General features: G+C 35.5%; 3 protein-coding genes across 4 annotated transcripts; 1 reads left to right on the forward strand and 2 right to left on the reverse strand.

Annotated features, from left to right (window-relative positions):
- Positions 1 to 3,870: 3,870 nt before the first annotated feature.
- Positions 3,871 to 4,332, reverse strand: LOC105800916 (probable serine/threonine-protein kinase PBL20). Its single transcript, XM_012632276.1, has one exon. It carries the CDS (start codon positions 4,330 to 4,332, stop codon positions 3,871 to 3,873), a length of 462 nt encoding a protein of 153 aa, XP_012487730.1.
- A 4,512-nt stretch (positions 4,333 to 8,844) lies between these two features.
- Positions 8,845 to 11,924, forward strand: LOC105802523 (probable serine/threonine-protein kinase PBL19). Of its 2 annotated transcripts, XM_012634209.2 has the most exons (6): positions 8,845 to 9,150; positions 9,241 to 9,364; positions 9,497 to 9,911; positions 10,547 to 10,807; positions 10,970 to 11,092; positions 11,178 to 11,924. In XM_012634209.2, the coding sequence occupies exons 3-6, from the start codon at positions 9,552 to 9,554 to the stop codon at positions 11,748 to 11,750; spliced, it is 1,317 nt and encodes a 438-aa protein (XP_012489663.1). In that variant the 5' UTR covers positions 8,845 to 9,150; positions 9,241 to 9,364; positions 9,497 to 9,551; the 3' UTR covers positions 11,751 to 11,924. The 2 variants fall into 2 exon arrangements, with proteins under 2 accessions (XP_012489663.1, XP_012489668.1); XM_012634214.2 differs by lacking the exon at positions 9,241 to 9,364.
- Positions 11,925 to 12,123: 199 nt separating this feature from the next.
- LOC105802534 (hypothetical protein) lies at positions 12,124 to 12,945 on the reverse strand. The gene is made up of 2 exons (XM_012634235.2): positions 12,739 to 12,945; positions 12,124 to 12,589 (listed from the first exon to the last, which is right to left on the reverse strand). Exons 1-2 carry the CDS (start codon positions 12,849 to 12,851, stop codon positions 12,427 to 12,429), a joined length of 276 nt encoding a protein of 91 aa, XP_012489689.1. The 5' UTR covers positions 12,852 to 12,945; the 3' UTR covers positions 12,124 to 12,426.
- Positions 12,946 to 13,638: the final 693 nt, after the last annotated feature.

Genomic DNA, 13,638 nt, shown 5'->3' on the forward strand with positions numbered 1-13,638 from the left:
TCCTATCAGTTCAATCACCACTAAAGTTCCTTTGGTCTTAATACACTGCGACGTGTGGGGGCCTTATAAAATTGCCACACATAAAGGAGCCCGTTTGTTTCTCACCATTGTAGATGATTACACACGTTGCACCTGGATTTTTTTTAATGAGACACAAATCTGAAACTCAATATCTTTTATCAAAATTCATCTGTTTTGTCTATACACAGTTTGATACTTCCATTAAAATCCTAAGGACTGATAATGGTACTGAGTTTGAGCCTCTTAAAACCTTTCTTTATGACCACGGTATTGAGCTTCAAACTTCTTGTGTCAACACACCACAACAAAATGGTGTTGTTGAAAGAAAACATCGTCACATCCTTAACGTGGCTCGTTCCCTTAGGTTTCAATCTAATGTTCCTTTAACCTTTTGGGGCGATTGTGTCTTGACTGCTGTTTACCTAATAAATCGGCTCCCAACACCAGTTTTATCAAACCAAACACCTTATGAGCGTTTATACAACAAACGTCCAAAACTTGACCATCTCAAAGTTTTTAGCTGTCAATGTTATGCCTCCAATGTTCATCGCAAACTCAAATTTTATCCTCGAGCTATCTCTTGTGTTTTCGTCGGATATCCCAATGGACAAAAAGGATACAAACTCTATGATCCCACTACTCAGAAATTTTTTGTCAGTTGTGATGTACATTTTTGTGAAAATATTTTTTCCTTTTTCTCAACAAGTTTCATCACATTCACCAAACTTGCAGCCACAATTAATTTTGGATGCTGATCAGATTTCTTTCCCAACAAGTCATGCCCCATTTGCTGAAAATTAGCCATCATCTAGTGACCCTTTACCACTGAACAATTCATCATCCTCGACCAGTCCACCATCATTTACTCAACCACCTAATATCACTTTATCATCACCATCCATTCCACCTATTACTACCGAAGAAATGCAACCACCTTCCGTAGCTCTACCTGATGACCAAACTCTCCGTAGATCAACTCGAACTAAACAAGCACCACGTTGGCATCAAGAGTATATCATGTCATCTGAAGCCAATCACGCTGCCTCGAAAGCAAGTCGGATTCACAATACCAGGTATCCCATTACAAATTACTTGACTCTTTCTCATTTCTCACCTAAACATCGAGCTTTTTTAGCTAACCTTACAACACAAATTGAACCTAAAACTTATGAAGAATCTGCACTTCACCCTCATTGGCAAAAAGCTATAGATATAGAATTACAAGCTTTGGAACGTAACCATACTTGGAGCATTGTTTCTCTTCCTACAGGACAAAAGCCTATCGGTTGCCGGTGGGTTTATAAAATAAAGTACAATTCTGATGGATCGGTCGAACGTTATAAAGCTCGTCTTGTTGCCAAAGGTTACACGCAAGTTGAAGGAATTGATTACCATGAAACATTCTCACCAACGGCAAAGTTAACTACACTTCGATGTCTTCTGACTATTGCTTCTGCTCGGGGCTGGTATACTCACCAGTTAGATGTGCAAAACGCCTTTTTACATGGTGCATTCCAAGAAGTTGTTTACATGACTCTTCCACAGGGACTTCGCCGTCAGGGGGAGAATTTGGTATGTCGGCTGAATAAATCCCTTTATGGACTTAAACAGGCTTCACGTAATTGGTTCTCCATATTTTCCATCGCTATAAAGCAAGCTGGTTATAAGCAATCCAAGGCTGATTACAGTTTATTCACAAAGATACAAGGTACATCTTTTACTGCATTACTCATCTATGTTGATGATATTTTATTAACGGGCAACAATTTACAAGAAATTAGCCAACTTAAGCAGACCTTACTTAGGCAATTTCTCATCAAAGACTTGGGCTCATTAAAATATTTTTTGGGTATTGAATTCTCACGATCCAAGCAATGCATTTTTATGTCCCAACGAAAATATGCACTAGATATACTACAGGATGCAGGTTTAATTGGGGCCAAACCAGAAAGTTTTCCTATGGAACAACAAATAAAGCTCGATGCAACCGACGAGGAATTACTTCACGAGCCAACTAAATATAGGAGACTTGTTGGTCGTCTCATTTACTTAACAGTAACACGACCAGATATAGTGTATGCCGTACATATGCTCAGTCAGTTTATGGGAGAACCACGGATTCTTTCGAATTGAAGGCTTATTGCGATTCAGATTGGGCAAGTTGTAGTATGACTCGACGATCTATTTCAGGATATTGTATATTTCTTGGATCTTCTTTAATCTCATGGAAATCAAAGAAGCAGGCGAGCGTTTCGCGATCATCTGCTGAAGTAGAGTATAGAGCAATGGCAAATGCTTGTTTAGAGATTGCATGGCTCCATTATATCCTACAGGATTTGGGAGTGACAAGAACAAGACCAGCAAAATTATTTTGTGATAATCAGTCAGCACTACACATAGCAGCGAATCCGGTTTTTCACGACTGTACAAAACATATAGAGATCGATTGTCATATTGTACGTGAAAAGCTACAGTCCGGACTTATTAGACCATATTATATTCCGACTAAAATGCAGTTGGCAGACATTTTTACAAAGGCTTTGGGTCGGGACCAGTTTGAAAATCTGAAAAGCAAGTTGGGAGTTCAAAATATTTACTTACCAACTTAAGGGGGAGTATTACAAAAATATGCAGTTACCATACTTAGGTATTGGGTTGATATGTTTCATGTTTAGAATATTACGAAAATAAGCAGTTACCATGCTTAGGAATTGGGTTGATATGTTAAGTTCCATGTTTAGAATTTTGACTTGTATATAGATAGTAGTTTCCTTGTAATATAGCTTGATCATAGGCTTAATTATCTATACTTGTATGTATATATTCATGTCTAATAATCAATGAGAAATCAATCTTTTCTCTCTATTCTTTACATGTTTTTTGGTGATTATTCGATGTTAATTGTAAATTTTATACTCCTAATCCTTTAAATTCATATTTTAATGTTTAATAGAACAATTGAGAACAAAATGAGCGAAATTTGGCGCGCCGGAGCAAGTTGAAGGAGCCACACGGGCCACACCTTTTCACACGGCCAGATAACACAATTGTGTGAGTCACAAGGGCATGTGGTAGACCATGTCGATTTCATGGGATTATGCATTGAACAGCAAAACATCATGATTTTTAGGTTTTTTAGGCATTCGAAGAGGTATATATGACAAAAATAAAAAGATAAGAGGGAGCCGTTAGAGAATATTCAAGAACAACTCGAAAAACACTATTGAAGTAGATTTCTGTTAAGATTGAGGATTCCCAATTGATTTCTTAGGAAGTTATCATGAATTTCTTTATTTCTTTCGGTTATACTGCATCTTGAATTTTTATATTCTTGAGCATGAACTAATTTTTTAAATACTTACGAAGATAAACGTATGATGGATTCTGTTATTTGATTTTTATTTTACGCAATAAATACTTAATTTCATATTCTCAATCTGCTTATTTCTTGGTTTAGATATTTTTACAATATTAATGCTGATAATAGGGAATAAGAATCCTGGTGGCTAGGGCGGAAGGATTCAAATATATATATATATCATCTCAGCAACTCTGAAAAACAACTTTAGTTGAAGTTTATTGCTAGGCTACCCAAATAAGGAAGATAATAAACTGCAGCACGAAATGAGCAACAGAAAACTCGATGTAAAATAGTTATCAGAAATTCCCATTACAAACGTCGTGAGGAGCCCCAGAAATACAATTTCAAACAGATAGAGGGGAAATTTTTGTTTTCTATATCGGTGCAGTCAATTGCAACTTATTTTACAATTAGATACAATACAACTTGGTTAGTTTGTTTGCTTATTTTGACTTGATTGCCGTGAGTGACTATTATCATGCATATCTTTAAGAATATTGAGTGATAACAAAAGGTTTTAAACTGCATAATTCGTGTGTAATTCCAGCTATATAACTCAGCAACTCAGTACTAATCAACACAGAAACAACAGGACGTAGCTGCAAATCATTATTGTAAAGCTTTTTAATAGCAACCTCGAAAGGCTCATCAGCAGGCTTGATTGTACCTTTGTAGATGCTCCTGAAGCCGCCTTTGCCAACCTTATGTAGCAGATCGAAATTACAAGTGGCTTCCCTAAAATCTGAAAAAGAGAAGACCCTCAAATTGTGAGATTTTGCTTCGTACAACTCGGGTGTGTTATGCGGAGAAGCTGCTGAGCATGCGGAAGAAGACTTTGAGATCCGGTCAGGCCCTGAACATCCATCTGCTTTTCTTTCTCCTTTCAACATTGGGTCTGATCTTTGCCCCTGGCTTCTAAACTTGTCTTTGAAAGAGCGAAAACACTTCATTGCAGGATAGGATATTTAAAAGAGGTAGAAGAACAGCAGATGTTCTCCCACTAGAAAAAAAATGTACAAAATATATGTATGCTAATCAATAACTTAAATGACACAAAACAAAGAAAGGTGATTAACATGAAAATGGTTTAAGAGATTCCATAGTGGCAGCCATGGAAAAAAGCAGAAAACCAAACGTTCTAGAAAAATACAGCAGAAGTAAATATAAAAAATTAAAGTCGGTAGGAGATAGATAATAAGAGACGAATTTACATTAACCAAAGCTAATGATCACTTTATAAACAACTATAAAGCTTTGCATTAAATGGAAACTTCCATAAAAGTTGCCATTTCATGCAAAGTTTTGCTTCGTCTTTATCCTCGGAAAAATCTGACGGCGTGGATTGTTTTCCAAAAGGAGTTGAAATTCAGATGACTGGGTCTCCCCTTCCGTAACTAGGACTAGGTACTGTTGTATTATGAGACGGAGTTGACCTTTTACTTTCCATGCCTCTCTGTGTCACTCGGATTTTATAACCAGAAAACCAAAAAAAAAAGGAGCAGCCTTTGTTTCTCTCATTTTTTTGATCTTCTCCTATCTTTCGTCAATGCCAAGTAGGAAACTCCCTATCTCAATTCACTATAACAGCAGCTCCTATTGATCTGATCTTGGTACCCAGTGTAATATTAAGAAGCTGACACAGATCCAAACTACCTCTCTAATTCATACACCTTGATGCGAAATAAATGCCATTTTCTTTCCACAACTTACAGATACAGAAGCTGTAAATTCCCATCCCAATTACTAAAGAAGATAAAGCCAAGTTGCAAATTCAAGTTTTATTTGAAAACGATGCATTATCAATCAATAGACAATTACAAGGGATGGGAGGAAATATGGCTGTGTGATATCCCTGAAGTAAAAATGGGCTGAGTTTTGGACTTATATGATTTAAGTAAAAGTGGGTCAGAAGAATTGGGCTCATTTGAACCGACATAACCCATTGTTTAATCTCACCAACAAGTAAAATAGTAAGAAGCCGACACGATACTAGACCTGTCCATGGGCCGGGCGGACAGTTCGCCCGAAATATGAGAGGGTTCGGGTAAAAATATAGGCCCGAAATGTGGGCTTAGATAAAAAAACGAGGCCCGTTTAAAAAATGAGCTGGGCTCGGGCTCAACTTTTTTGGCCCGAGCCCGACCTGAATATAATAAATATATATTTTATTTTTATTTTTTAATTTTAAAATACTTTAAAAATATATTTTTTTATTTTTAAAATATTTTTTTTGTGTTTGTTAAAAATCGGGTCGGGCCGGGCTCGGGCTTATTATTTTTTCCTGGGTCGGGCCTGGGCAAAATTTTAGGCCCATATTTTGGGCCCATGGACAGGTCTACACGACACCCACCCCCATAGGATTTAGGAGCCAATTACACATTTTTTTAATTTTTATGAATTTGAATAATAAAATATTATGAAAAGGTTCAAATGTAACATAAATAAAATAAAATCAAAACGTGTTTAATTTATGCCATAAAAATTATAAATTAAAAATTAAAAAGTGTTAAAATTAACTACTAAAAATTTAAGTTAAAAATTTGTTTGATATATTACTTAATTACAAAATTTAATTAGTTTTTTTATAAATAATAATTTTAAAGATAAATGTTTAAAGGATAGTGTTAAAAGTATAAAATAATTAGAAAAATCCACATTAAATTATTAAGTATTTTCAACCTTTTTCAATTTGGATGATTAAACATGCTTGAAAAAATTAAATTATTGAAAATATTAAATTTTTCAGCAAATTATGAAACAAGATGGACGTCATAATCATCAATGATCCACAAATTTTTCATAATGTTTCATTTTCACCAGCTAAAGATTGTATTTCACCATTTATCATCCACCAACTTTACTAATACTTTACCGATGATAAAATTTGAACTTAAAATAGATTTGAAAGGGGATTTACTCATGGCATTCACACATAGTGAAACTCCAAACTAACCGCTGACGAGGTATTTAGTTTATAAAATATAAAATCATTTAAGATTTTGTTTGGTAGTTAAGAATTTTAAATATTAAAATGTAATAATCATTTGTAAAATTTAATTTAATTATATAAATTATAATTTAAATATTAAAATAGAACCATTACAAATTCAATTATAAAAGATTATACATTTGAATTTAATTTAAATATGAAAATAATTTTACATCCAATATAAGTATTATTAAAAGTGTTTTTCAAACCTAAAATGTGAAAACTATAAATCTTCTTAAGGATTCAAAAATTAATTGTTTTGTATTGATAATGGATTTTAAAATGTTTTAACCCAAAACACTTATGAAAAGTCTAATATTAATGGAACTTTGCTAGCTTTCATTACCTTCTAAAAAGGTTTAACCTATAAATTGATATATAAATTATACCATTTCCCTCACCTTGATACCTAAAATTTTTAGTCACAGGTGGAATCGAACTAATTTTTCCTAAGTTAGTATCATAATTAAATCATCCATTAATCAAATCATTAAGTTTATTTAAAAATGTTTAATCTATAAATCGATACCTAAGTTATGCCCTGCACTTAAATTTTTCTTTTGACCACAAGTGATATATAAACTATTCTTATTACTCATTTTACACCAAAATGTTATAACCGTTAAAAAAAATTAACCAATAATAGATCGTCACATCACATAAACTTTTCAAAAAATAATTCTTTTCATTCTTTCTTTTAGATCATTTCTCTCTCTTTTTTTCTTTCTTTCTTAATTTGTAATGTCTAGCAATGTTAAAAATGCTCGAAATTCACCCTCTCGAAACTGAGACATTGGTGATTATTTCTGTTTTTGAATTTCACTGCCTCAACTTAATGAGATAAAAAAAATTATTTCATCCATCAAAACTAGTGTTCTCAAAATCAGACTAGTTGGACCGGGATCTGATCATAATATAGGTCTGGAGATAGGGGTTGAACGAATTGACCTACGAACCAATACAAACTGATTGAGTTGAGCTAAAAAACCAGTTGAATTGATTTTCTTTATTTTAAATATATGTATTTTATTTTATGAGTTTTTTAATAATTTATTTGATCGAACTAGACAAATTGATCAAACTGGAAACATGTGACTTGACCAATTTAACTATTAGTTTGATTCTAAAATTTTGATCAAAACTAAATGCTCACATTTGTTTAAGAAGCCCAAGACGAGAGGAAGAATATAAGAAAAATATATGAAGAGAAAATAATGCTTTTTTGTCTTTGTTTATGAAAACAATTTTAATTGGTTATTTTAAAAAAATGAACATAATGATTTAACTAACGTTGAACTAACGAAGGTAAAAAATTAATTTAGGTATTATTTGTGGTAAAGAAGAAAAAATGCTTAGGAACCAAAATGGCAAAACGATATAGTTTAGACACTTATTTATGAGAAAAGTTTTTTTAAGAGGCTTAACGGTTGAACTACTAGAAGTACCAATTTAAGAAAAACATAATTTATGTATTCTATGTATCAAAAATATATTTTAGATACCAAAATAAAAAAGAAATTATAATTGAAGTACTAATCTGCTATAAATATGGCATAAAATATGGTGGAAGAATTAAACCTGAGGGTGATATCCTGGGGCGGGTAACCCAAGCTTTTAAGAGAAAACAATAATAGATGAGGGTGCAGTGTAGGGTTCCAAAGAAGCAGGAGCAGGAAAAGGAAAAGAAGGGGAATTCTGGTTCAACGAATCAACGCATCGGAAATGGTAGGTGATGATCATAAAAACCTTAGCAGAATTCATATTTTAATAAATTCAGCTTCAAGGACAAACTCAATTACCTTCAATATCTTAACATTACAATTGTAATTTGCAAATCAAGCGTGAGTTAAAATAGCAGGCAAAACATTGAGTGAAATAAATTCAACCCAAACCAAGTTGTATTAGTGCTTACAAATTAGTGGTATTAGTGCAATGTGTTTATTTAAGATTTTATAATTAAACCTAGTTGTAAGTTGTCAAAATCTCAAGCGGGGCCCCACACCATCTTCCTCGTGTTGACCACTAGTGTGTCTTGTTAAGACATGTCACGTTACTTCCTCAGTTCTTTCGATGTCAATGAATGGGTTTTCCCCCTTTTATGGCGAAAGGGATTTATGTCCCTAAACAAAAGCAATTTTTTGTCCCTGTAATGCAATGCTGGCATCTTAGAAACTGTGTAATCCGATGCATTTTATTGCTTTTTCAAGTTCATAAAGCAAATCCTGGGATGCTTAAAAAGAGAGTTTGGGGATTATGAACTTAACCATCATGCACCAATGGAGATTCTGATAGATAGGATCCTGTTTTGTTCTTTTCAAGGCGGAAAATCACATGGGGTGAAAAGTGAAACTTTTCAATGGCAGGCTGTTATAATGAAATGAAAGTTGAGATTAGGAGTTGCCCTTTGACGAAAGGCAGGAGAAGAAAGGAACAAAAAGGGAGGGGGGGGGGGGGAGTAAAAGGTCAAACTCAATGACTCTAGTAGGCTAGTCGAAAGACATTTGTTTTCATTTATTTATTGTTTTGAATTTAGGCTGTCAGCTAAAACCGACTCGTCTCAGTTTCAATTCGTTGAATTCAACCATCACAAAAATAGTGGTACACAAAGCTTGAGTTAGGAAAACAGTCCTCGCTTGTCCAATAATCCCAACCAAACCATCTGATTTTCGAAGGATAACCCACGAAGCAAAGCTCTGCAAGAAACGAAACCACGACTTTCATGGAAATCTCCCAAACCAAACCCTCTTGTACTTGAAATATTCGTCAAGTAACGAATGAGGTAAGCCCTTAGCTTTGCTTAATTTTAATTTACATATCTATCTCCTATCAACTTCAATTACCTATATTTACTTGTGCTGTATTTTTCTAGAACCTTGTTTTTTCATTTGCTTCTCCATCGTTGACATTCACATCTTGTTTCTTCAACCGGGTTTTCCTTTAATCTTCACCCTTCTTGCGTTACATTGACCTTTCTTTCCCTCTTTACATTGACGGTATGTTCTTTGCCTTTTTCCCTTTCCTGCTATTTTGGACGAATTCTTATTGTTAATCACCTTTCTTTGATCCTTCAACTTTTCTTTGGCTTGTGTCGTTTAAGATATGATTATCATACTGTTATTTTGCAGATTTTTGTAGCGGGAGAAGATCTGCTATTTTTATAGCTCTTTTAAATATCCTGCAATGAAGTGTTTTCACTATTTCAAGGACAAGTCTAGAAGCAAGGGGCAAAGATCAGCCCCAGAGTTGAAACAAGAAAGAAAATCAGAGGGATATTCAGGGCCTGACCGGATCACAAAGTCCTCATGCTCTACCTCTGTGGCTTCTCCGCGTAGCATACCGGAGTTGTACGAAGCAAAAGCTCACAATTTGAGAGTCTTCTCTTTCTCAGAGCTTAAGCAAGCCACTCGTGATTTCAATTTGCTACATAAGATTGGCGAAGGCGGCTTTGGAAGCGTCTATAAAGGTACAATCGGGCCTGCTGGTGGAAAGGGTGAGCCTTTCGAGGTTGCTATTAAAAAGCTTAACAAGAATGGTTTGCAGGTATGTCCTTTTGCTCTGTCTGGTAACCTGTTGAAAAATGCATTTTTCGCGTTCTGGCCCACGTTTGCAATAGGGATTCCTGTTCTGATTATACTAAATTTCCCATTATCTTAGTTTACATGGAGTATTGTGGGCTGGGACTATTTGGTTCCAATAGAAATTTCTGATTACACTATAAAACTTAAAAAGCTCTCTTGTTTATTTCACGATGCTCTTTATGCTCTTCCTTAAGTAGGTAGGCTAGCAATAGACTCCAATTAAAGTTTTCTCCTTTTCCTTTAGTTCTTATCAGACCGCAATTTATCTTGGGTTTGCCTCTTTTGATTATTCTAAATTTCCCATTATTTTAATCTTAATGGAGGCTGGGGATTACTTGGTCTCTTTTTAGGTTCATGTTTACTTGTGGGAGTTGGTAAAGGTCCAGTAAGAATGGTTGACATTAATCTGTATATTTTAGTACATAATCAATCCATCTTACTAAGCAAGTCATTCATGTTACAGCAATTATGCCAGTTATTCTTACCTGCAAGGTTCTTGTCTCCTGTTAACGAGAAACATGTTGATATATACCACCCAACCATTCTTAAATGGCAATGACTGTTGTGTCATTTCATACTTGTCTTTGATCCATATAGGGGCATAAGCAATGGGTGGCGGAAGTTCAATTTCTGGGTGTTGTTGAGCACCCCAATCTTGTCAAACTCATCGGATACTGTGCGGTGGATGGAGAAAGAGGGATCCAATGTCTACTGGTGTATGAGTTTATGCAAAATAAGAGCTTAGAAGATCATCTTTTCCGACGGGCATTCTCACCTCTTCCTTGGAAAACAAGATTACAAATAATACTGGGAGCTGCTCAAGGATTAGCATACCTGCACGAGGGATTAGAAGTTCAGGTTCCTGTCTAAAACACTAACTATATATGCATTTCTTTTTAATATTACATTCATATAATAGAACCACAACATTTACTCTTTCTGTTTTGCGGATGATTAAGAGCTGCATGTTCGTTTTTCTGGTTATCTAAATCTATGGTTTGATAATAATGCAATGCAAAGATCATATATCGAGACTTCAAAGCCTCCAATGTGTTATTGGATGAGAAGTTGAATCCGAAGCTTTCAGACTTTGGACTGGCAAGGGAGGGGCCAATGGCTGGGCGTACGCATGTTTCAACAGCCGTTAGTATTCCATTTTGTGTGCTTTGAGTAATATGATATATCTTATGCATGATTGTAACAAGGTTTTAATATTACATGTGATCAGGTAGTTGGGACATACGGTTATGCTGCTCCTGATTACATTGAGACAGGACATCTAACCGATAAGAGTGATGTATGGAGTTTCGGTGTGGTATTATATGAGATGCTTTCAGGCAGGCGGTCATTAGAAAGAGGCCGCCCAAAAGCAGAGCAGAAACTCTTGGATTGGGTGAAACAATTCCCCCCCGACAGTAAAAAGTTCAGCTTAATAATGGATCCTCGACTTGAGAACCAGTATTCAATTAGTGCTGCTCGAGAAATTGCGAAGTTAGCAGATACGTGTTTATTAAAAAGTCCAAAGCAGCGGCCCAAGATGAGTGAGGTGGTGGAGAGAGTGAAGCGGATAATCCAAGTTTCAGGGGAAGGAAGCGCCGAAGAAATGGAGAGTCATCCCGAGGCATCTGAATCTGAAATAAAAGCAGAAGCAGGTGAAACAGAAACGGATCATCAAGAGAGAGTATCGGAAACATGGAAGCGGCGGATGGCACACCTTGCGAAATTGGGGGAGCATGTGGAAGGTGCAAGTAGGAGGAGATTGATGATGTTGCAAAGGGCCAGAGTGCCTGCCCTCCATTAGTGTAGTCAGTAGTGGGCTACTAGTGGATGTTAGCCATAGCGGCAGTGATTGTTAATTAAGGAAACATTTGATTAGTGGGTGGAGAGTGGCGTGATAGTGAGCAGGACAAACTGAATATGAATATGATGGTTTCTTTAGTTTAAAACGCCAATGATCATCACTATATAATATCAATCTCTCTTCTTTTTTTGTAGAATGATAATATTTATTTATCAAATTAATCAAATCGCGGCCTCCATAAAAAATCTGTGATTGTTGATGAAGGAAGCATTTGATGAATATGATGGGTCTGCACTTTTTAATCCCACATATTAAGTGCTTTCATCTTCTAACCTTGGTCCTACCCTACTCTGGGGATACAAGACTAATGAAATAAATAAAATAAAGCAGGCACACCTCAACACTGAATATATCCTTCATACATGTTCACATTCATCCTGCTTAGGTTTAGCATATATTGTTATGTATTAGTTCCACACTCTAATCAATCGTTCAAGTACTTTGCCCTTTCCCCCTTTTTGATCTTAGAAAACAGGCACGGGTACGGAAAGAAGTGCCTTGGAAACTTCACTCCATCAAAACTTCAGCATTAACACAAATGATAAATCTTTTTAACATCTTTTTTTTTCACTCAAAATTGATACATCAGTCTGCTAAAAAAAGCAAGATGATGGGATTAGGCCACAGCAACCGTGCCGGTCCGTACAGCTTTGTTAGGAGTGGAGTTCTGGGCATCTGATTTTCTAAGAGATCTACCCGATTTCCAGTTCTTTTCTCTTGCTTCATCCATCTCCATCTGTTCTTGTCTACACTCTTTGCTGCAAAACGGCGTATTCCCTCTGCAAAATTTCCAAACAAATATACCCATCAATCACAACCACTCAAATCAATGAAAATTTCCCATCTTTACTAAATATCTAGTATTAACGTTTTCACAGTTAAACACAAATTAATGAATTTAAAAACAAACGAATAATAAAGGACTAACCTGTACATGAAAATATCGGAATCGCGAAGCGGTTTGCGACAAAGAGAGCAGGCATCGAGATAGTGCGCCTCGTACCGATCCGCTTGACCAGCGTAATAATAATAACCCGACATGACTCGCCGCTATCAACACAAAGGAAAAACAAGGAAGAGTGGCTATGCCTGTGAGGGGGGAGAGAGCAATTGAAGCTTGGTTGCTATATTTAAAGTACACGGAGCTTCGAGACTTTTAAAATGGGAAAGCTTTGACTTGGGGAAATCAAGTACTACCCGCTCTATTATGTAAACGCTAAATCCCACCACTTGGTGGCAGGTGTTAAAATTTCATTGGGCTCTTGCAAACATAAGTGGTTTAGGATGCGCTTCTGTGTTATACAAATGCTAGATTATAAGTAGGCTATCTTCCCTTTCCCTAAAAGTTTATTTTATGAAAGTGGTGCTTTTCTTTTACTATTTTTCCCTTTTCTTTAATGATAATAATTTATGAATAAGAATAATATTCTCTCTCTCTCTTTTTCTTTCTTTTTTTATTTTTGCATATTTTTCAGTTGACTCCCTCTTGTGTTGGGCATTTCTCGTACACCCATGAAATTTCTTATTATTTAATGTGTTTGGATGTTACTCCGGATTCTCTTCTCTTAGACATTTGGCAATGAAAAAAAAGAGTATGCATGATTCATTTTAGCTAGCGGTATATTAGTTTCCAACAACGGCCATAATCGTTTGGCCTGGACATGCTCTTTTCCATTAATTGCTTGCTGTCCCAAGTTTAATAAATAATTATTGGTGCTTAAGTTGCTAATGAATTTCCCTTAGTAATTAAACTAACCAATGCTAGCATTTATTATGGTTCAATGAACTCATCTCTGCCGTAATCCAGATGATACATACGTTGCCTGTA

The sequence above is a fragment of the Gossypium raimondii genome, chromosome 11, assembly GCF_025698545.1.
Source record: "Gossypium raimondii isolate GPD5lz chromosome 11, ASM2569854v1, whole genome shotgun sequence".
Classification (NCBI taxonomy): domain Eukaryota; kingdom Viridiplantae; phylum Streptophyta; class Magnoliopsida; order Malvales; family Malvaceae; genus Gossypium; species Gossypium raimondii.